This window comes from Bactrocera dorsalis, chromosome 2 (genome assembly GCF_023373825.1).
Source record: "Bactrocera dorsalis isolate Fly_Bdor chromosome 2, ASM2337382v1, whole genome shotgun sequence".
In the NCBI taxonomy this organism is placed as follows: Eukaryota; Metazoa; Arthropoda; class Insecta; order Diptera; family Tephritidae; genus Bactrocera; species Bactrocera dorsalis.
In genome coordinates this window covers 33696858-33719992 of record NC_064304.1, presented here as the reverse complement: position 1 = coordinate 33719992, position 23135 = coordinate 33696858, and the positions used below count along the sequence as shown (strand labels likewise).

Sequence of the window (23135 nt, the reverse complement as noted above, 5' to 3'; positions counted from 1 at the left end):
GTATGTATGTATGTAAAATACGGATTAAAGATTTTTTATTAATAGCGCTCCAACAGTTACATTACCAGATCGACAATGAATGGAATCTGGTTTATTCAAATATTTATTTTTTGAACAAGGAATATTTAAGACTCTACAGCTTCTAGTATATTACTTTCTGTATTTACGATGGACTCGTCCATCTCTGCTCTGTCAGTTTCCGTGTCGCTAGTGTTTGTTTTCTCATTAGCATCCGCTTGGTTGTCTTGGTTTATGTTTTCCTTCTTCTCATCACTCTTCGACTCCGATTCTTTTTCTTGAGCATGTTTTCCATCTTTTTTAAAATTGGCCAGAATACTCATATACGTTTTCTCACTCATTGTAATACGATTTTGCTCGTTAATATGTTTTGTGCACTCCTTGTAGGTTTTAACTTGATCGCAGAAAGGCTCCCAAAATTGTTGATCAGATGAAATTTTAAATATTTTTTTGAAATAATTGTAAATAACAATTGCTTCATTGCGTATAATTTCTGCTTTAGTCCTAAATTCAGTTTCTTCTTCAGCACCCATGGACCATTCTTTTAAATTTCCCACGTAGCGACGCAAACGTCTTATTATATCCACACAATCTGGATTACGTAATAGCATTAACTGTGTTAATTCGAAATCTTTATACTGCTTAAGTAACTCGACACATCGATTTACGTCGGCACTCTTAAGGCCCAAACTCTCACGCAATTGCTGCGACATTTGTATAAAATCTCTTTCAACGAAGAGCGCATCTTCTTGCTCTATCATTTGGTTGGTAAATTTGTTTGCAGCATCTTGGTGTATTTTTGACCTTGGAGGATTTACAATAACACGATCTTTTACCGCATCCAGTTTTATTTGACCTATTTCCAATTTTTCTTTTAGGTCACCAGCTTCTTTTCGAGACTTCTCTTCCCATTTAATACGTTCTGCTGGGGTTGCAAATGTTTCTGGTTTTCCATAATCCAATTTGATACCGACACATTTAGCTGGTGGTACGAAAGCTAATAAAAGATTGTTGTAGACTTCACTTTTGTTACCTGCCGAATTTTTTACGGTTGGCGTTATGGTAGCCGTTGGCTTAGAGGAACTGCTCGATTTCTTTGCAGATTTTTTCGTATCTGCGCCAACACCTGTGAAGAAAGAAATACCAATTAATCAAAATATTATAGGCATTAAACTGGCTATATTAGAGGCAGTTTTGTTATAACCACAGCATTGCTCAAAATTATTTGAGAAAATTATTTACCATTGTACTGCACAATAATAAGAATATAACATTTAGTTCACGTTTGATTTGTTGTTGTTATTGTTACAGCGACAGAAACCATTCCTGAAGTAATTTGGAGCAAAGCTGTTTAGTTCACAGCTCTTCACTGGATAAGAATCCTGGTCGGTTACCAGGATGAACCGACTCCCGAGTGAACGCAGACAGATTTGTTTTAAGAAATGATTTTCATTCTGGCCGTTTAAAGTGAAGTAAAAATTAGATTACTGACTTTAATTTGCACAAATTCTATGCTAATAATATACATATATCGGGTTTATCATACAAATTATCCTTTAGGTGATATATGGAATTTTCACTTCCATAAGCAAAACAAGAAAAAACGTTAACTTCCATTGCACCGAAGCTAAATACCCTTCACAGGTGCATTTCTGTTAATAACTATCTGTTCAGTTTGTATGGCAGCTATATGCTATAGTTAACCGATCTAAACAATTTCTTCGGAGATTACATAGTTGCCTTAGAAAATAATCTATACCAAATTTCGTGAATATATCTTGTCAAATGTGAAAGTTTTCCATACAAGAACTTGATTCCGATCGTTCAGTTTGTATGGCAGCTATATGCTATAGATAACCGATCTAAACAATATCTTCGGAGATTATATTGTTACCTTAAGCAGTAATCCATGCCAAATTTCGTGATCGCTCAGTTTGTATGGTAGCTATATGCTATAGTTAACCGATCTGAACAATTTCTGCGGATATTACATTGTTGCTCTAGAAAATAATCTATACCAAATTTGGTGAAGATACATTGTCAAATGTCAAAGTTTTCCATACAAGAACTTGATTCCGATCGTTCAGTTTATATGGCAGCTATATGTTATAGTGGTCCGATATCGGCCGTTCCGACAAATGAGCAGCTTCTTGAAGAGAAAATGACGTTTGCAAAATTTCAAAAGGATATCTTAAAAACTGAGGGACTAGTTCGTATATATACAGACAGACAGACAGACGGACATGGCTAAATCGACTCAGCTCAACATACTGATCATTACTTATATATATATACTATATATATATACTTTATAGGGTATCCGACGCTTCCTTCTGTGTGTTACAAACATCGTGAACAGGGTATAAAAATAACAAAGCATGCCGAGAAGATAAACATTGTCAGCGATTAATCATATGTATGTCCGCCAAATTTATGTGAAATCAAAAACAACACGTTCCAATTCCATTTTGTTTCAACAAACAAAAGTGCCCGCTAACTTCCTCAGGTTCAGTTGTACTTACCTTCTGCTGGTACTTTTTTCTTTGCTGGTGGCGAATGGGATAGATTGGGGCCCTCGTGGACTTCATCAATGTACCGTTTCGTTTTGATTTTGCGTCCACTGCGACTAACCAATTCAGCGCTATCAGTAGTAGACGTTACGACTGGAACTTGCTTTTCTTCTTTTAGTTTTATTGGCAACGACTCATCGATATTTGTTGCACTAGAGTCAGCATCCTTTTCTATTATTTCCTGAGCCACATTTTCTTGTATTTGCGAATCATCAGCAGTAACATCTGCAAATCCGTCAATTCCATCATCTAACAATTCGTCCGCTGCAGCTACAGCCTCCGGTAAATCGATTGGCGCCGAGTCTTCCCCATTCAAGGCTGCCTCTATCTGTTCAATAGCCTCGCGAAAATTTGATCGTTTAAGATTTTTATCGGTAGCAAATTTTTCCTTACTCTCCGCATACTGAAAGAGATCTTCCACTTTAATGTTTGCTGTCTCGCCAGTTCCATAAAAGTACACGCTGTACTTTTTATTGTTATACTTAGTTATCTTCGCAGGCCATGCCGGGTATCCCTTCACCTTAGCGAAAACTAAATCTCCGATATTAAATTGCTTCTTTTCCTTGCCCATTACGTTTGCTTTTATTTTACTAAATTGTAAATTCTCTAAACAAAAATATAAGTATTTCTGAAGCCAATTCCACGCTTTTGTTTAATATGTTTAGGCACAGTAGTACACTTTCAATTGTAGTTGTTGTAACTTCGACAGCCAAATTCACCACAGAAAACTGCGGGCTTTGTGTTAAGTTTTCTGCTACCCCAAAGATTCGAAGTTTAATGGGATTATTTAATGTTCTATAATAAAATTATAGTTTTTATAAATTTTGCTTATATTTTATTATTTACTAATGTTAAGAATACACGTCATTTGATTTATAAATATCATTAAATATCTTATTTAATACTGCATAATGCAGCACTGCATTGCCTCACTTTTCAAAAAGGGTGTTAGAGCTCCATTTAGAGTAACATTTCACCACAGTTCGCGCGAAATGGTTTGAGTAACCACATTTTTTGGTACCAGATACTTAAAAAATGTAACATATGAATTAAATATACACACTCGCGTTATTACAAAACTAATGTATGGCAATAATGTTTTGTTTTCTTTTTATTATGATATCTGTACAGCCTTTTTGATTTCTCTGAAATCACGACTTTACTAAAAAACTTTCCCAGCTTTCCTCCATTTTTCAAATACTTCTGCATTTTTAAGTCTTAATGCAACCCTGAGTTTTGATAATTTCTTGTATCGCTATACATTTTTTTTGAGGAGTTTTGTTACAAAATTAATTTAAAATTGTTTAAACAAAACAATGGTCCGAACAGTTAAGGAAACTGGCTTTGTTGTCGAAAAGATTGTCGACAAACGAATTACACCAGAAGGGAAAGTCGAATATTATATTAAATGGCGTGGATACCCTAGGTATGTTTGTGATATTCATTGAAACAATATAAACAACTTTTTTGTTTACAGTGCCGAGAATACATGGGAACCTGAGGAGAATTGTGATTGTCCAGCTTTAATACAAAAGTTTGAAGAGTCCAGAGCTAAGTCAAAGAAACGTGGTGAAAAGAAACCCAAGGTTGAAGAAATTCTAAAACCGCGAGGCTATGAACGTGGTTTAGCAATGGAACAAATTGTTGGGGCAACTGATGAAACCGGTGACGTATCTTACCTAATAAAATGGCAGTTTTGCGATGAGCTCGATTTGGTTGCCGGAGAGGAAGTAAGGCAGAAGAATCCAGAGTTTGTTATTGATTTTTTTGAGAGGCGCTCACCATTTCAACGTGTTATAAACGAGCGACTGTTGGGTGTTCCAGACGAATTACGTGTGATGAATGTGAATGAACAACATACACCTTCAGGCAATCCTGATGTAACAACTGCCACTGTCGAAAATGCTGCTGCTGATGGAGATGATACTTTAATGACAGGTGATTTAAACCAACCGAACGCTAATGAAAGCTCCGGCAACGTTGATAGTGCCGCCGTATCCTATTCTATTCCAGTACCTGGAGTTGGAAACATAGCAATTGACGTACCGATTTTAGATAGTTCAGCACTATGAATATGTTACGTTGTTACATAATTTAAAACAAAAAATATCAAACAAAAATTTTGGTATATGTAATTTTACTGATATTTTTACAAATTTATAAATATATGCATATAAATGTTTCCAAAAATATATCATCTATCTAAATTAATACCTCCGAAGACACCACTTCGAAAATTTTTGATAAATTTACGTGCTGCAACCAAAACATCCGGTATATTAACTATTTGTCCATCGAGATTTTTATATTTTCTTTCGGCGCCTAAACCTTTGGCATAGGACACTAGAACTTCTGCAATGTTATCTGTAGCGCTTTCCAATCCCACTTCTTTAACATATTCGAACCGACGATTTTTATTCATCCAATATAACAAGTAATCCGCTATCAGTTCTTCACCAACTAAATGATCTGGTAAGCAACCCACTAATGCTAATTTCATACCCATTTCGTCATCTGCTATCCGCGGTTCAAGAATTCCGGGTGTGTCAATCATATATATTAAAGGATCTTCACTAATTTTAATACGTTCCATAACCGAACGAGTAACTCCAGCTATATTTCCAACTTGTGTTGCACTTTTCTTCCGCAAATTCTTATTCCGTAACACATTCAAAAGTGAGCTCTTACCAACATTAGGTACTCCAATTATCATGATACTCGCTTCCTTTAACCCCGTCCTATTATAGCGATCCGAGTTGGATATCAATGAATGTGCTAAAGGTAACATACGTTTGATACCGTTGCATTGTTGGTTCTTGCTATTTGTGAATAAAACATGCTGGATGCCTTCACGATCTTGAAGCTCTTTCACAATTTTCCGTTGCTCGCGTATATCCGTAAGATCCTTTTTATTTAAAACAAGTATATGTGGTTTTGCTCCACCAGATATTGTGTGCTGGAATTCCGGGTTTCGTCCTGAAAAGGGAATACGCGCATCATGTACTTCTACTATACAATCCACAGATCTTAATTTTTGCTGCATTTGCTTTAATCCTTTCCCCATGTGTCCAGGAAACCAGCGAATGGATTGCTTGGTTACCAGTTTATATGCCTCCCGAAAAGACATTTTTACTTAAAATTAAATAATAACACAATATTGAAGAAAGTACATGAAAATTTCGAAGCAATAAATAAATATGTAATGCACATATGACTTTGACGTTTGTCGGTGATAATAACCTCAAACAAATCAATGAGTTTGTAAACAAATAATTTGTATTTATTTTAACGGTTTCTCGAGAGTAATATCATTTTCTTACTTAGACATATGTAGTTCTAATATTTAAAATATCATCTATTCATAGTTCTTGCCTCTGTAGAGGACTAATTTGTACAAGTTCAGTTTCACTTTCAACCTTAAAAGTGATTAATTTTTGATACGACAGTAAGAGACTCTTCCAATAGCATTCGATATCCTGCATACGTAGGTGATTTAAAATAAACTGTGAACCACGTTCAGAAATTTCACGAGCCAAATCATCATGTTCAAGAAAAAAATTTAAAATGTTCTCAATTTCTTTTTCACTTGGATAACTTTTTAGAGGCACGTAATGCACCCACGGCTTTAGTGCGAAATAAAAAAATTCCTTCCATTCCTCGCCAACGTGAAATACTAGTGAGTTGCAAAGAAATAAATGCTTGAAACGAAAACTGGCAGCCACACCTCTAAAATTGAAGAGATATTTATATCGACAATGATCTTCTAATAAAACTTCTTTTGCAGGCTCAGCGTTAAGAGTATCTTTCGGAGACTTCCAGGCTTGGTTTTTCGTATATTTAGCATCGACTAAGTCGGGTTTACGACGTGACAGAAGGACCAAAGCATCGCGTTCATCGGAAGTGCGTGATCCACGAAAAAAAGCAAGTGGAAGCTTTTCAGACCATGGGGTTTTAATAGCAGCTTTGGATATGCTATCGCGCTGTAAATCCCAGCGACCAATACCGGTTGGATGCAGAGAAATTGCAGGACCACCAGCCCAAAATGTCCACGCTGGATACATAATATCTAAGTAGTCACTGGTTTTAGAGAATGAGAATATTGGACCAATTCTGCTGCCAAGCCCAATGAGAACTTGTGGCCAGTCCCGGGTATTTACTACCATATCCATGTCTGGTAATTCGGGTAAAAGATTTAATAGGAAATGTTCAATACCACTGCAGCGTGCAGGAAACATGCATTCTTTATCGCGAAATAGCTGATGGTTCAAAATTTTATATCGAGTCCCATATTTTGCTGTATTGTTCAGCATTTGTTGAGTGATACCCTTTTGATATGGTTTTAAATCATTTGTAATAACTTCGATATAGCATTTGCAATTATTATCATCATCATCTGAACATGGAACATATGATTCTAATGATCTCTTTACTTCATTTGTTAAGATATTGCCTACAAAAATAAAAACAGGTGGTTAATAAATGATAAAGTTTATGACACAAGTTCATTACTGTTTTCAATATCGAAATGTGAACAATTTTCTAAGTTTTCTATGCCACAAACGTTGTCAATGTTAGCGTCTCCAACTGTTGAAATAGCAAAACAATTTCTGGTTATCAAAACCAAATAAAAAAACAATACATTCATTATTTTTAACAAAATGTATTTTTGTTTACTTTATCGAAAATTATATACCGGCAAACTTAAGCAATTTGCAAACTACTTTGAGCGAAGGTTTGTTCGATTTTCTTTTATGGAATCAAAACAAAATCCAATGACATATACACTGCAACCCTTTTTTCTTTCCTGCGAAAATTTGCACAAAAAAAATATCCTAATTAATAATATAAGGGCACGTTATTTAATTTTCATTCAACTTTTCTTTCATTAAAAAAAAAAACAAAATTAAATACAGGTATATTTAAAATTTTTAATATTAATATATTGATCTATTAGTTTAAAAGTTAATTCTTATTTTGCTTCTTGCTTATGCACAAAATAATAAATACTTTATACACACTTTATCAATTATTTTTGTTTATATATAATATTTAACTAATTGAACATACACATCATATGTGCTTTATAATGCAACTCTGCGTTGTTTTTGAGATTCGTCAGCAATTTTGTTTTTCGCTACTTCAGAAACGAAATCGAGCTATCATAAACGAAAAAAATGACGATGCCGTCAAAATAAGTCCGTGTTCAAGATAAAAAAATGCGAAATTGAGAAAAATATTTTATAGAAATGTGAAAAATAATTCTTTCGAAATTACGATTATATAAAATATCATTGAAAGGTCAATAACTGTCGAAATAAATCGGAGTGAAGTGAGCCGTTCTGTATAATTTACGTGACAGAAAAAGTTAAAAAAGCTAAAAAGCAGTAAAGATAAAAGAAAAAGAAAGGAGTGAAGAAATACATAACTGCCCATTAAATAGTAAATTATTCAACAGTGAGCGAAGAAAAATAATATATTTGCGTATTAACAGTAAATTTAACCGATTCAAAAGTCATCGACAGCCGGTTGGGTAGTCACTATAGCGACTTCTTAGCTCCACATATCAATGGTGGTGCAGTTTTCGGTGGAACACCTGCCAGCTCCCTCCCAAGGGCGTACGATCTGACCGACCTTCTCAAAGCTGACGACGGCAATTTAAGTTTGTTGAGAAATCATTTTGTATTTCAAATCAAATAAGGTATGTGTGTCATATTTATTCAATTATTTATAATTTACGAAGCTAAGTAAGCGCAAAATTTGTTAAGCAATCATGTCTCCAGGAATGGAAAACACGTAATTGGTCGTGGGAAGTTAGAAACAGTTAGATTAACAACAAATTGATTTTGCACAAATGATGCCGGAGTTGCCAACGACCTGAACAAGTCGGCTGATTGGACTTACGTTTTCATACTTAACCAATTAAAGTTTTTGCATTTCATACCTTAATGCTATTATTTCCAATATAAAATATTTATGTGTTCCTCGCAATTATTTTTGCTATAATACATACATACATACATATGTACATATGTACGAATGACTATCGAAGCGATGGTATGAAATTTCACTTTGCTGACTCGCTCTGCCGCGCTTTTTATTCCTCTTTAAAATTTTCATTTATCTTTGCGAAAAAATTGCGACAGACACCAACTGTGTGTGACCAATCATCAGAAAGCCATATGAATATTAAAAACGTTTGTTGTTAATACTCGTACGGAAATGAGTTTTGCACTCCTGTTCATTGCTGTCATCCAGCGCTTTGTAATTAATTTTACTGTTTTGGTTAAGTACTCATTGTGCGCTCGCGCTTCAGGTGACTACTCAGTCATAGACAGTAAAAATTAATGCAAATGGAGTTGAGAACTGATAGCACTTGTTTATTTTGTAAATGCAAAATTTTATAATTTTGTCAAATTAAGCACGCATTCATATACATATACATGTACATATGTATACGTTTATATATAGATTTAAGCTTTGTGCATATTTATTTGGTGTGAACATTTAAATGTTTGGTTGCTTAAATAAATTTGTTTCTTTAGGCAATGACTCGAAAATGAGTCAAGCAAGAAAACCAGTTTCTGTCACATCAACTGCTGTTAATTTTAACGTTATAGTTCATTGCGTTTTTCTGTAGTATGTACTTATGTAGGTTGGACAATTTTCTTATATAATATTGTATTTAAAGAGTTGGCATTTAGGTACATAAATATACATATGTATATTTCTTTAAATATTTTTAATAGAGAATATTTAAACAGTACGTATTTATAATCAAATAACAACTATACTCAAGTTTACGATACAGAGGACCATTTCGTAAATAAATTTGTTCACAATATATTCTAATCATAAATTTGTAAATTAGCTCTACTACATACATATGTATGTATGTCTTTAAGTCTTTACAGCAAATGTCAAAAATAATTCTATACATTTTTCATTCCTTTGAAACAAGCTTTAAAAACCATTAGTCAGGTTTAATTATTTCAAAACGTTTTTAAAGTGAAATATATTGAAGAAATATTGCTCCCAATTGACTGCAACAAAACTGCATAAATATATTATAACATCATTATTGCTTTGCGCTTCTTTAAGCATTTTGTATAATTTTTTACAGCCAAAACAGCACATGTATTCCGGTTGTGTTGATGTCATAAATTGTTCCAACTGGCCAAAGCAGCGATTGACGGGTGGGTGTAGCAATTCCATTTTATTAGTTCAGCGACATTTTCGTATTTGTTTTGATGCTTTGTATTAGAGTGCCGGCTATAAATAAAATACAACACAAAGTACTGAAACAAAATGTTATAGTTTTCGTTTGAACGAATCTTTGGGAGGAGCATCTGAGGGCAGTGTTATTATAGACAAGTTGTCTGCGAGTTCTGCATATGGTTTTTAACTAAATTGATGTAAAAAGGTAGATATGTATGTAAATACATACATATGTGCGTGTGTATGTGCACATATTTACTTGCTTGCGCAAACAATCTCTTGGGATTTTCTTATGCCTATATCCTATGCACTGCCTAACATTTCATGACTCAACATCGCATTCAATAAACTTTACTACCCTAATTACTTTCCTGTTTGCACGCATTCTTCGTGCACATAGCTGTTAATGCGCTATGCCTACTTCTCTTCCGCTTTGATTGTAATAAAAATATGTACAAATGTACTTACATATATGTATGTATGTATATACATACATATTATAGTATCGAAGTAATAATTTCAATCCCACTCAAGTTTATTGCAAGTTTGTCTGACCAGCAAGGAGCTCGACCCTTATTTGGCCTCTTTTTTTCAACGTGTTTTATATACAAGTCAATCTGCATTTATTACACATGTATATATGTACATACATACATAAGTAGGTATGAATGTATTTTCGATTTCCTTGTTTTCGCATTACTTAGTTTCTTCGGCAAGGCGCATGCTCCACCCCACGTTCTGCGTATATACTGAGAGTTCATTTTGTTGTTTCTAAATTTTTATAACACTGTGGTGAATTATTTTTAAGGGTTGACTATTAATCCTGCTTACAAAAGTTTAGAAAAGATGAAAGGATGTGCAACCATTCTCAATGTGGGTAACAATTTTCTATTCATGTAGCGAAAACCCCTAATTTACACTCTCTTCCATTTTTATGTTGAAATTAGGTATGCAACGCGAAACTTATGCTTAAGTTGTAGGAGTAATATAGCTAAATACATATGTACATATGCATGTTTGTATTACGATACCTTTTCTCTATTCTCCTTTTATGTGTTTGCATTGATTAAACCGACATTGCCTAGTGCGTGATGTGCCTATAAATGCAGCTATTTTGTGGTGATATTGCACGTGAGTGTAGTGCATACATACTTACATACACGCATATTGATGTACATATGTAATTTTTGTTCTCTGAGAAGGTTATTTGATATATGCCATACGATAACAGTAAGTGTGGATATACATGCATACTCTTTTAATAGCAATACCGTATGAATATTTAAATATTTTAAAGGCGTTCAGCCTGGTGGTCTTATCATTGTTGGCGTTTGAAGGTTCCTATGATAATCGGTTTTACATAAATTGAATGGAATGAATCCCAAGTGCTGGCACTACGTTCTGTATATTGTAGTATGCTAAGTTTCGACCCATCCAGAATTTACTCAGAAGAGCCAAATGTACTATGTTCTGCGTGCAATGATTCCCAGCATGACTAACCACCTCTTTGCATGTCTAATGAATCTCACTCATCTAAACTTCAGTCCACACTCCACCCCACAGCAAGTTGTCTGAGACTCGCTTCAGATGCCTACGATGACAACAAACTTGAACTTTACCACGCAAGCACTTAAAAAATTTTCAGTTGATCCGGCAAATACTTTCGGAGATATCAGCATATTTGCAAAACTTTTAATGTGTTATTCTCGAAACATTATTTTCAGTGTGGGTGAGGAAGATTAAAAAAAAAAAATATTATTACTCACAACTAGGCATTTTTTCTCGGAGGTCCAATTAAGGTTGTTACCGTAGTGTCAGAAATAATCCCTGTAGTATTTTAGCGGAATTCTGCCGAGTTGACAGTTTTTGGCTGGAGTAAAGTCCACGTCTGTTCCGTAGGTGAGCAGATAATTTCATGTTTTGGGCCGGTCAGTTGGCCACCAAGATCATGTGATGTCATACCGTTAGACTTTTTCCTGGGGGGATGTGGAAAGTTTCAAGTCTATGCGGACACTTTGATTCTGGCCTTGGAGCAAAACATCACACGTGTCAATCGCCAGTTACCAATCGAAATGCTCGAACGGGTCATCGAAAATTGGGCACAACGGATAAACCATCAACTTTTAGATTATAATTTTCAAAAAAAATAACGGTTTTTAATAGATAATTAACATTCCCACTCGAATTTGAAGTCGCTGTGTTTTTTTTTTTTTAAAGTAGGGAATATAGAAATGGCTTATATCAAAAATCGATTTCTGTGAAAAAATGATTAATATTTCTTGTTATATACGATTACAATTCAATTTTGTTGAAATTTATTAAGATAGTTTGCAAATAAAACAAATAGAAAATAAATAAATAAATAAACATTTGAATTAATTTTTTTATTTTGGAATCCCAAATACGAGGCTAAAAATTTTTGATTTGAAAAATCCGCAACCTTGCTTGCAAGTAAATATAACACCTTTAATAATGAAATCTAGAACGGTTTTATATCATACATAGTGTTAAAAACAAAAACAGGCCTCGAAAATGTTGATTGCAACAAATAGTTATCCAACAATCAGAGAAGAAGAAGATTCAGTGAGGTCACTCATAAAAATTTAAGTACAGGAAACATTTTTCCTTTTTTGTGGTCTTTCCTTTTTTCCACAAAAATCAACTGATTGTCACACATTGTCTTTGTTTCTGCGCGTGCCGTGAATAAGTGATAATCTTTCTGGTTTCCTTTTTCATAGCAAGTGAGGTGAGCTACCTGATCTACCGTTGACAAACTAAAATATCATTCGAAAGACGCAGTTGGGTGCATTGTAGCTACTTGCGACTGTATAGTCAGATATATTCTGAATGAATGCTTTATTAGTGAGCTCTGCCTGCCTTTACGAGCTAAAGACATTTAAATCGACGCCGCTGGTGGCGCCTGCGGACCATTACGATTAATTCAGTATCTATTATTTCTAACTCAAATATTGCGAAATCAAAAATGTGCTTCAAGAATCATTGCAATTTATATAAGAAATGCATGTTTTATCAGTAAATTTTTATTATAGTTTTGACGTCTTTTGTTAATATACATATGTAACTATTATACAAACGTATACACATACCGAAGTAAAGAAAGTCAGTTGTTTATGAGATTGACGTGAATTGTTGCCTTTGTTAAGAAAGAGCGTCCGATTGGCAGCGAGTGCATCGTAAATGGAGAGAATAATTGTAGATGAAGTCAGTCGCAGAGTGCCAATTATGACTTCACTATTTGATCGTGCTTATACGAGATTGAGCTGCAATGAGTAGGCGTGTTCAGTTATTATTTTTAATCCTATGGCAGAAAAATAACTCCCGAGAGTGTGCATTGTGTTGTTGGAGCGCATGCGTTTATGCTGTTAGACTAACAGTGCTAGTTAATAATGTTTATTTTCTGTAATTTAATGTGTACATATTTGTATTTCCACTGTGCTCTGAGACTCTAAAAATTCGGAATAGTTTGTATAATTATCAGCCTTCTACATATTTACTTTTTTACTTATACTTATATAGAAATATTTTTATGAGTAATCAGCAATTGCTATTCTCACTTAGTAATTCACCACACTTAGCTTATCTGGTACTTGGCAGCGTTACTACGCCAGAGCACGCCATAAGAAATGAAATCGAGTTACTTACTCCTCTTCTCATGTAGGGCGTTGAAGAGTCGAAACTGAAGTTTCTATTTACAAACGAGAGAGAGAGCACGACGATAAGAAACACCAGTAAGCACATTAAATGGTTAAAATTGTATAGCTTAAATGAAATATTATGTTAATATGAGTTTGCCTTTATCTATAACAAATTTCGAGATACTGCACCGGAATGATAACGACACGGGAATGAGACGGATTTAAAGCGTATGAACTACTTGCAAGCCAGAAAAAACGCGTGGTTTTAGAATTTAATGTACTTCATTAATCAGTGTTTCATTTTGAAACTTGATCAGGTTACCCGATCTTCAGGAGCAACATCGACAAAAGATGTCTAACGGAGAGGAAAATTTGTCTACTTAAATTTATCTCTAATCCAAAAACCAAAAATATTAGTTATCATGGTTAATCATAGTGGTTTTTCTATTTTTCTACTTTTAACCGGCGAACCTTTTTCTAAACAGTGTTGTTGTTGTTATTTTAGCGCCAGAAAACATTTTTAAGATAATTGGCAGTAATGCTGCAGGCTTGCAGTCCTTGGCCGAATAAAAATTCAGGTCCATTCGGGTTTCGTAGACCAGACTGCTGTAGAACGCCTACTTAAATATCATCGTCACTTTGCCAATAGAAAAATGCAATCGACTGATATTTTGTTGTTGTGGCGGTAGGATAAAAATCCGGGTCCGTTCTGGTTACCTAGACCCGACTATCGCGGAACCTCCGGATCTTAGCCTCAGCTGCATAGAAATTCAACTACTACTACTGACTACTTAGTAATCGAAATAGGACTGGCTTCCGCAATAACAGCCCTTAACAAGAATAACAGTCAGTTGAAATCCTGTAAAATAGAACGGATGAAGTTTGACTTTTGTACTTGGTTTGAAAATAGGGCTTTCCTTCTCATCACCAGTGCCATTAATTAATAATAATAATTAACTAAAATGAGACTTGATAGAATATGTAGAAAATTTCTGCAAAGATTTCCGAGTAACTTTATTAGGGTATTCTTCCAAACATAATTATATCCACTTTCAGGCTGACTCGCTTTGTATCATCAGCTTATCTCTGCATGGGTTGTTATTACCTTTTATACAAACATACACATGTACATGTACGAAATGCAACTTCACCACGCTCAAAAACCAAGAAAACCTCCCTGCTCCAATTTCAAGAACTGAGCATACTCGTGCTCATAACAGAGAATGAGAGATTTTATATTATATTACTTCTCTGCTATTGATGTATATGGTGAGGCAATAATTATGTTGGTCAGCTCCAGTGGGTCGACAGCATACTTTTGTACATAGTACTTTGGGGTTATACAGCCAAACGGTGTATTATTTCGTTAAAAAGGTGGGAGAGTCACAATATTTCGACGCAACATGAAAATGGAAGGAAAATAAAAGAATGGTGTTGAAATACAAATGGCCACTGCCAGCGTTATACTTAAGTACACACGCACTCTGGTCGCGCGGGTTATGTCTGCGAGCGCAGCATAGATTTCACGTCACGAGCCATATCAGTAGCTGTAGGAGGGCAGCAGCAGCAGCAATAGCAGCGGTGGCAGCGTTGTTCGTTTAGTGGGTATCGGTGGTGGTGGCCAGCAATTTTGCTCTCAATCGCGTTCCATTTCTGTATCTACGCGGTAGCGGATTTTCGATTCCTCAATGAATCGGCTGGCGACGTTTTCTCTAGTGTAGCAAAGCGATTTGTGCGTCGTGTCTCGGAAAAATGTGATTATTACGTTTTAAAAGAAATAAGTGATAAGCATTAAAAAGTAATTGCAATTTCAGCAACTTATTTTCAAATTATAACAGTGCGTTGTGTTTTTGTATTCGGATTACACCTTCTTTGTGTGACGGTTTGTGCTGCAAGAAATTCACCATAGCTTATTCGCAAAGTGAAGTGTCATATTGTTGGTGGTTTGTGTGTCAAGTTTTGATACACACAAAAACATACATACGAATTCTTTAGTGTAACTGCAATTTGTAGTGATTTCCACCGAGTAGCAGTACCAACAATCATTTGCCATATTTCTGCAATTCGTTTGGTTTACTATCTTTTCCAGGCACTTACTTGCCCAACCGTAGTACCAAAGTAATATACTTCAATAGTGAAAAAACTACGCCTGTCTTGGGTGCTTTTGTGCTGCGTCGTCGTTTTCGTGTCAAGTTCGGTTGTTTAGTTGTAACTACTTCGACAAAGTGGTCCGCATCTTGAAGTGCGAAATATTTGTGGTAAAAGTGCGTTGAAGTTTTATGCCAAAATTTGCTCAAATGCAGAAATAAAATAAATGAAAAGTGTTATTCATGCATTGCCACTGCTTAAAAGTGTAAAAATATTTTAATTTTCATTAAATTACATGCATATTATCTCACACAATTTTTTACAAGTGAAAAAATTGCTAGTGGAACGGTCAATTGCCAATAAACAAGGATAACTGTGCATCGCAGTTTGCTTTCGTCTTTGTTTTTCAAAGTAATAACAAATGATTGGTAAAGCTTAGAGATTTTTGCAAATTGCACAACAAAATTAAAGGTAACATTTATTTATTTTCCATTACAAATAGTATGAAGATTTCCACAAACTTGGTGAAATGTCAAATGTTGTGTGTTTGTATGTAACATATGAAAAAAATATGTCACAACGTTGGCTTATAACTTCCTGTATTGCCTTGGAAAAATCGATTTTGACTGCGGTCGGTCTCTTCACTGTTTTTTGTTGCTGTTGTTGTTTGGTTTTTCATAACCACCGCTGTGTAGCTGAGTTTTCCACACTTAGATGTGTGTATGTGTATACATACATATGTACATTGTATAATTAAATGCATATTTTTGTATGCGATTACATGTGTTTGCCATGGCCTCCAGTTTGTCGCTCTGCTTGGCATGGGTTTTATTATACTTTTGTAACTAATTTTCTCATTTAAAATTTAAATTTTCTAAATGTCCAATTTTTGAATTACTAAAATTGTGGAAAGCGTGTTTCCCTAACCTTGCTTTGATACCTACCTGTATACATACATATGTATTTGTATGTATCAAGAAATTTTAGAGCTTCAGTTGTATATCAAATAATAATACGTTTCATGATACGCTAATAGTCGGAAGGCAATGCTTCACAGACCTTAACGCGACACTGTTTTTCGAAAAAATTGAGTGAGTTTGGAACCAATCGTGCTTTCACTTTTTAGGCCCAAATGATGTTTAAAAATGGTTTTCACTCATCCTTCCGATATTCCAACGATGCCAGTAAGATCTCTGACTGTTAATCGTCGCTTCTCAATCACCAATTCCTTTATTTTATTGACCTGTTGATCATCAGTTGTTGTGGATGGTCGTCCTGGACTAGGACAAAATGATGAGAAATCTTTTCTTATTCCCTCAACTGGCAGCGGACCCTGATTTTTTTTCTGAGCTGGCAACAAAACACAATCAGGGTCCTGAAAATCAGTTGTTAGTAAAAAGACGGGATGCCAGAAGAATAGCACTAAAACGAACTACTAAAATCAGTGCGTTGTTGAAATTCTGTAGAATTAGTTGTTGGTAGTTTGTAAAACTAGTTATAAGTATATGCCTGATATATGTATGTACATATGTAGACTAACTGGGGAACCGAGCACCCAAAAATAATATGGTTAACGCGCTATTTGCATACTTCAGGTTTGTGTGGAAATTGCAAAATACCCAAAAGTAATTTTAAAAATGCCCAATCTAATATTTTTCAGGGAATTTGGAGTATTTCTTTCACATTGGATGTGTTTTATTAATATAATATGTTATTTTTAATGATGTTTTGAGCATACTAACGATCGGATGCATAGTATTTATTATTTCTATAATGCGACCTTTTCTAACTACTACTATCATATGATCAAATTTGACCCGGACTAACAAAAGAAACTGCATTTATATGTTTTTTTTTAATCAGTCTTTATTATCGCCTTCAAAATAAGGTTCTGAGCCAATACAGGCGTGCCAACGCTTTATCCATTTTTCATATACTTTTTATAAGAAGCTGGAATGGCCTTCCATTTCTTCAGAGATTTTTGGTTTTACAGATATTGGCTAATTTGTTGTTGAACAGTTTCGACGTCATCTTTCATTGAGATTTTGCAAAATATTCAGATATTCAGATATGAACCGCTTCATACCCAGAACATTAACCAAAAAGTGTTGAGTGGATCTACTTATATGACATGTAGAGTTCCTAAAAATTAACATTATTATAAATTTATAATCTTTGATTATATAAACTTCAAAAACAAATATCTCAAAAACTATAGGTCGTAATATAGAGAACCATAGCTATGAGTCCTTATACATTTTAGCCCCGAATTCAGTATGCTATTCTAAACTTTACCCAAAAGTGGAAGCCTAGTTTACTTTTTTATGGAATTGTGTGATTTTTTCTTGGTAACATGACTCCAAATACCGTTTCGCACTTCAAAAATTTTGAGATTGGGGCGGTAAAAGGGTGTTTAAAGTATAGCGTATATAAAAAAGGTTATCGTATAATACGATAGCACTCAATTTCAATGGAAATTTTTCACTCCAATTTACGAGATTATGTAAAAGTATATTATTTTTCTCCGATACCGCAAAATACGAACGGGTATTTTATTTGAAAAGACGTCACCAATAAATGACAAATCGTGAAGGGGAGCCATGATATCGGTTTGATGATTATAGCCTCTGAGCAATAGTTTTCCAGTAATTGTTTTGCCAATAATATACACATGCTAACTTTTCTTTTCATATTTGATTGAAGTCATTATTATCAACTTTTTCTTTGTTCAGCTAATCAACTAGAATTACGGGGCCACTTTCGTTAGGCTAGATAGCAGACTCATACATATGTACCTATTTATGTGTTTACAGTAATATTTCTGTGTATATTTGTGTATATATTTATTGATGTCTCACATTTTTGAATATCACTTTACAGATAAGAACTCATACTGTTCCTTTTGAAGCATGTTTGTACACTTTGATATTGATACGAGTACTGACATATCAGACCATAAAAAATGGCGATAAAGTGTTAAGGCTACAGTGCAAATTATGCAACACGAGTTGTTGTGTGAACTTGAAAATCAGATCCATTGCATTCTAAAGCTAACACCTAGCACGAAAGACACTTCTATTATATACTTTGTCAAAAGTATGTAACTTGAATGCAACAAAAAGACAAGCTTCTAAATTTGCATTGCAGAAATATTAATTATTTTTTGCTTTCTTATTACTCTGCAGTGGCAGGAAATCGATAAAACTAATTATTTATACATGATTGGCAATACGGAGTATATAATCAAAGCAATCAGAGCTCGGCAGCTAGCAGTAGCTGTAGGTAGCAACGCCAACAGCATGGGTGCCACCAGCTGCCGATTGCAGAAAGACTACAACGTGGCCAACAATTGAGTTAGCAATAATGTACATATATTGGCTAGTTAAAGCGGAGGGGGAATGCCCAACTGAAATGAACAAACACGGTTAGCGGCAGTTATAGTATTCTACAAGGGCGGAAAGTGCTTGAACCCACGGCGTCTTGATAGTTGTGCCACATATGGAGTGCCATGGACCCCACATGAATATTGTCTATTGGAAATTGCATGGAAAGAAAATCGTGCTGTCTATTTCCATTGCAAAAACTATACTTATTTTTATACATATGCAAATACAGTGGTAAATGAGAGTATACGTACGACAGATATTTTATCCTGCATGAATCGCAGAGTGCATGAAAGGCTGTTCGGTTTTTATTATGGTCTTATTTGGTAATATTTAAGCCAATAAAATTGCAAAATTTCTAATCAAAAATCAAAATATTTTCCATCAAATTTGGAGAACTTGTAGCATATGTGGACTTTTTCTAACCACTCTACAAATATTATGACCAAAAAGCACTCAGAAATTGTAGTTAACTTTCAAAAAAATATATTTTGCTAAGTTGGTAGGACTGTCCTTAATTACTATCTCCAATATGAGCGCGGTCTGTCTACCAGTTAGTTTACAACAGCTGCTTAAGGCGATAGGCGAAGGATATGCTGCTTGAAAATCGTCAGGGAAGTGTTAAATAGATACCAAGAGAGCTCGACATCTCTCGCGAGTCCTTTCGAGTGAATTTGGTGTATATTTTGAGTGTTCTTGCCCGACTCGCCTCGACAAAGCTGATTTCTTTCAAAAATAATACGATTATGACCGGATTTAAAGCCAAGAAAGCAAATTACCGCTCCGCGGAACTCGTTTTCAGTCGAATTCGCTGAAAGAGCTGAATGCCATCTCAAAAAGTGCTTATGAAAAGAGCTTCCAGAACTGGAAAAATCGTTGGTATTAGTGTATTATATCTGGTGGGGATTACTTTGAAAGCGATAAAATAAATATTGATGAATAATTAAATACTTTGCGTTTTATTTACAAATTCCGGGTACTTTTTTGTCACAATTTATGCATATATAATATTTATGTGAGAACACGTGTCTTTAATGCATTATTCTGCTTATTCGCACATTTTTGCAGACATTTTCTCTTAAGGGTGAACGGAACATTATTCTATAAACTGCAGTCTTCAATGTTCAATACGTTACCGTTATGTAGCAGGTGGTTTTTGGGGTTGGTAAATAAATTTCATGTACTGCACTTCAAAACCGGAGTGGTTAGCTGTAAGCTTTTGGATTTTGGGATCATCAATTTATAACTTTTGGTCTGCGGTTTGGTGGTGTTACCCCCAAATTTAGATACGTCCACAAATTACTATTAGGAATTGATATTTCCAACCAAATAAAGGCAAGTCTGACAGTTCAACGCCAACACTTGCAGGTTTACACTCTTTTTTACATACAAACATAATGCCAAATGCTCTTATATGCAGCCCATGTATGTAAGTACATAAGTGTCTGTGTTTGTACATATTTATATAACCTACCAAGACGCCACAAGCACTTGAGTCTATACATAAGAGTACCTAAATTCAAGTAACGACCCTACTCATATACAATTTTCACACTTCTTACTAAGTAATAGTGGCTCGCAATGTAGTCTACCAACATTAGACAAGAACGCAGACGCGTAAATGTACTCTACTCTAATCTACTTCTTAATTACCAACTTAATTAACGCACTTGTTTTTGCTTCGCTTTTTTTTTTTGCTTAGTGTTTTTTGTGTCAGTTGTCTTTCGCTTCTCTATTAATTCTTGCGCCTTCTCAACGTCTCGAATTAATCTTGAATGTGTCGATGTGCTTGTGTTTAATCTCGATTTGCCTTTATTTGCAACCACATCGCGTTTCTATATTTTTTACCAATAATAAAAACATTATCTAATGTTATGCCAATATTTTTCACATGAGTCGCCTGGGAAACTGCCGTGTGTAAATTTCCAATTATCATTCAGAAATAGTTCAATAATTGGGCCACACTTCCCAGCTATACATTTTAGAGACATGAAGAATGTTGGAATTGTTGTTGTTGTTTTCGGTTTATTACCGCAGAGAGTTTAAGGACCTTTCATTCTGCTAAGCACAGCTTTTTACATTAGTTTTCCTGTTTTTATTGCAAGAGTTGATGTCGAACTAAGAGTACTAAAAACGAGCAAAAACCGTTAAGATGCTAATAAAACTCATGAGTGTTCTTCTACGTGGTGCAAAACATGTCAAACACGCAGTGTCCCAGTAGGAAAACACATAAATTATTAGATACGTACTCTTTTCTTACTTAAATTTTGTATTAAGGGGTAACATGGGTTTGCTCGCGTAAAAAACACTATTTCTTCAAATTTTTTTTTCATATAAAAAATGAAATATTTTATTGGAATTTTTTATTGTTACAAAAACACACTACTAACAAAAAAATCTGAAATTTTTGGGAAAAAAATATTTTAAACTCGGCTACTGCGACGCCATGTTCGGTGGCCTCATACGTGTTTTAGTTAAAAACTTAATTTAGAACTTGGACGAAGGAAAAAAAGGATCAAATTTTCAGATTTTTTTCTCTTCGTCCAAGTGCTAAGTTAACGTTTTAACTAAAACAAGTATTTTTTCACTTAAGATGATCCAGTAACGATTTATCACCGCAAATGGCGTCTCACTGCCCGAATTTAAAATATTTTTTTTTCCAAAAATTTTAGAATTTCTTTTTTAGTAGTAGTATTAGTGTATGTTTGTAACCATAAAAATTTTTAATAAAATATTTTATTTTTTATATGAAAAAAAATTGTTGAAAGAGGGCTGATTTTTACCCCTCAAATATAATAACTCGGCTATAACCGCGTAAACGGTGTCTACGTCAATAAAGAAGAAATAACCTAAAACACAAAGAATGTAATTCATAATACCAAAAGGGGGTTATTTAGAATTATATGTATAATTAATTGTGATGATTTAGTGTCAATTTCGTTATGCCTCTTTAAACAATTTTAAAACATAACGGATGGCTTATATTTCTAAGGACTAACAGTGTATACCTCACAGTCTGCTCTCATTTTCCTCTCTCAGTTTGGTTGGAAGTTCACCATATGTTCGTTAAAATAAAATGAGAAAATTATTGACACCCTATGGAAACCAATGTGCAATGTTCTGCCTATGATGAGAAAAGTTTTTCGCGCATAAAATTACATATTTTACAAATTCTTCCACTTTTTCCTTTATTCGTACTGCACGTCATGCATATTAAAATATTATTTCCTCTTTGTGTTCTTCTTTTTTGCATTCGCGCACCCACGCATTATCTCCGCTCGCTGTCTCATTGCATTCTTCCCTTATAGGCAAATAAATAAATACATTAACACATAATTGAATTGAAAAGGCACTTTGAATAATAACTTGGTTTGCGAACCATAAAAGGCGCGCCACCTTTAGCATTCAAGAATTGTTGAAAAAATAGTACTATACGAAATAACATAAACAAATTGAAAAAAAAACGAAAAGAAAACGCGCAAAAAATACGCTTGAGAGTAGGCTCGCTGCAATACGAGTAGGTGTGGAGGTGCCGGAGCATTTGCGCAATCTGACACCCACTGCCAGGTAAAGCACCAAAAACAAAAGCGAACACTGTGGCTGACAAATGACGAACTGCCCGAACTAACGAACGCGCGTTTTGCAATTCAAGCGCTGTTGTGTTTTACCTTACCGAGCGTCAGTAACGCCCCGCGAACCCGAACAGCCGTGCTCAGCAATCAAAGAACTGAGTAATGACGTTAAGCAATGACCTAAGAATAGAGCAACTCCACTTTAAATATGTGTGCAATAGCAATCATGCTGACATACGATACTTTCACCACGTAAACGCAAGACTGTAACAAAAATAACAATAACAATTATAAACACAATGGAATTCGCAATAAGGCGCTTAAATTTATTATCGTCTTAACCGCAGCAGAATTGTTCGTGTTCCACACTTCTCCCACTAAACTCAACAAACATAATAAGAAGCGCAACAACAAACATGTAATTACTTGACAGTTACAAAAGTGTGCATCTTGTGTCTAAACAATGTTTCGCAACATAACTAACTGTTGCCGCTATAAGCCCTTTTGAAGTTAGTTTACTTCCTCAGCTTTGGTGCAGGTGGTTGTAACCAGCTATTGTATGGGTTAAACGCCGTACAATGATAAACACTTGCATTTATTTTTGAATATATTTAAATAATTATTTGTAAAGCG

The 23135-nt window shown here is 34.7% G+C and overlaps 5 protein-coding genes across 6 annotated transcripts in view; 2 read left to right on the top strand and 3 right to left on the bottom strand.

Moving 5' to 3' along the window:
• Positions 1 to 5: 5 nt before the first annotated feature.
• LOC105231801 (PC4 and SFRS1-interacting protein) lies at positions 6 to 3397 on the bottom strand. The gene is made up of 2 exons (XM_011213262.4): positions 2541 to 3397; positions 6 to 1144 (listed from the first exon to the last, which is right to left on the bottom strand). The coding sequence occupies exons 1-2, from the start codon at positions 3157 to 3159 to the stop codon at positions 126 to 128; spliced, it is 1638 nt and encodes a 545-aa protein (XP_011211564.2). The 5' UTR covers positions 3160 to 3397; the 3' UTR covers positions 6 to 125.
• A 411-nt stretch (positions 3398 to 3808) lies between these two features.
• Positions 3809 to 4780, top strand: LOC105231803 (chromobox protein homolog 3). The gene is made up of 2 exons (XM_011213264.4): positions 3809 to 4014; positions 4066 to 4780. Exons 1-2 carry the CDS (start codon positions 3905 to 3907, stop codon positions 4658 to 4660), a joined length of 705 nt encoding a protein of 234 aa, XP_011211566.2. The 5' UTR covers positions 3809 to 3904; the 3' UTR covers positions 4661 to 4780.
• Positions 4717 to 5822, bottom strand: LOC105231802 (mitochondrial GTPase 1). Its single transcript, XM_011213263.4, has one exon. The coding sequence runs from the start codon at positions 5713 to 5715 to the stop codon at positions 4783 to 4785; it is 933 nt and encodes a 310-aa protein (XP_011211565.1). The 5' UTR covers positions 5716 to 5822; the 3' UTR covers positions 4717 to 4782.
• A 20-nt stretch (positions 5823 to 5842) lies between these two features.
• LOC105231804 (O-glucosyltransferase rumi) lies at positions 5843 to 7340 on the bottom strand. The gene is made up of 2 exons (XM_011213265.4): positions 7098 to 7340; positions 5843 to 7038 (listed from the first exon to the last, which is right to left on the bottom strand). The coding sequence occupies exons 1-2, from the start codon at positions 7231 to 7233 to the stop codon at positions 5948 to 5950; spliced, it is 1227 nt and encodes a 408-aa protein (XP_011211567.2). The 5' UTR covers positions 7234 to 7340; the 3' UTR covers positions 5843 to 5947.
• Positions 7341 to 7710: 370 nt separating this feature from the next.
• Positions 7711 to 23135, top strand: part of LOC105231808 (ubiquitin carboxyl-terminal hydrolase 46) — a 79063-nt gene continuing 63638 nt past the window's right edge. The window contains exon 1 of one of the 2 annotated variants that reach the window (XM_011213272.4): positions 7711 to 8286. The gene's annotated coding sequence lies outside the window, so the exon portion shown is untranslated. Of the gene's footprint in view, positions 8287 to 14716; positions 16019 to 23135 lie in introns of those variants that run through there. The other variant, XM_049450432.1, reaches the window with a different exon arrangement.

Bases quoted from the DNA above. Each gene is read 5' to 3' on its own strand.
- LOC105231801 (XM_011213262.4), bottom strand. From the start codon at position 3,159: ATGGGCAAGGAAAAGAAGCAATTTAATATCGGAGATTTAGTTTTCGCT. The intron at 1,145-2,540 runs GTAAGTACAACT...CTTTCTTCACAG, and splicing joins GAAAAAAGTACCAGCAGAAG to GTGTTGGCGCAGATACGAAA.
- LOC105231803 (XM_011213264.4), top strand. From the start codon at position 3,905: ATGGTCCGAACAGTTAAGGAAACTGGCTTTGTTGTCGAAAAGATTGTC. The intron at 4,015-4,065 runs GTATGTTTGTGA...TTTTGTTTACAG, and splicing joins AAATGGCGTGGATACCCTAG to TGCCGAGAATACATGGGAAC.
- LOC105231802 (XM_011213263.4), bottom strand. From the start codon at position 5,715: ATGTCTTTTCGGGAGGCATATAAACTGGTAACCAAGCAATCCATTCGC.
- LOC105231804 (XM_011213265.4), bottom strand. From the start codon at position 7,233: ATGAATGTATTGTTTTTTTATTTGGTTTTGATAACCAGAAATTGTTTT. The intron at 7,039-7,097 runs GTAATGAACTTG...TTATTTTTGTAG, and splicing joins ACATTTCGATATTGAAAACA to GCAATATCTTAACAAATGAA.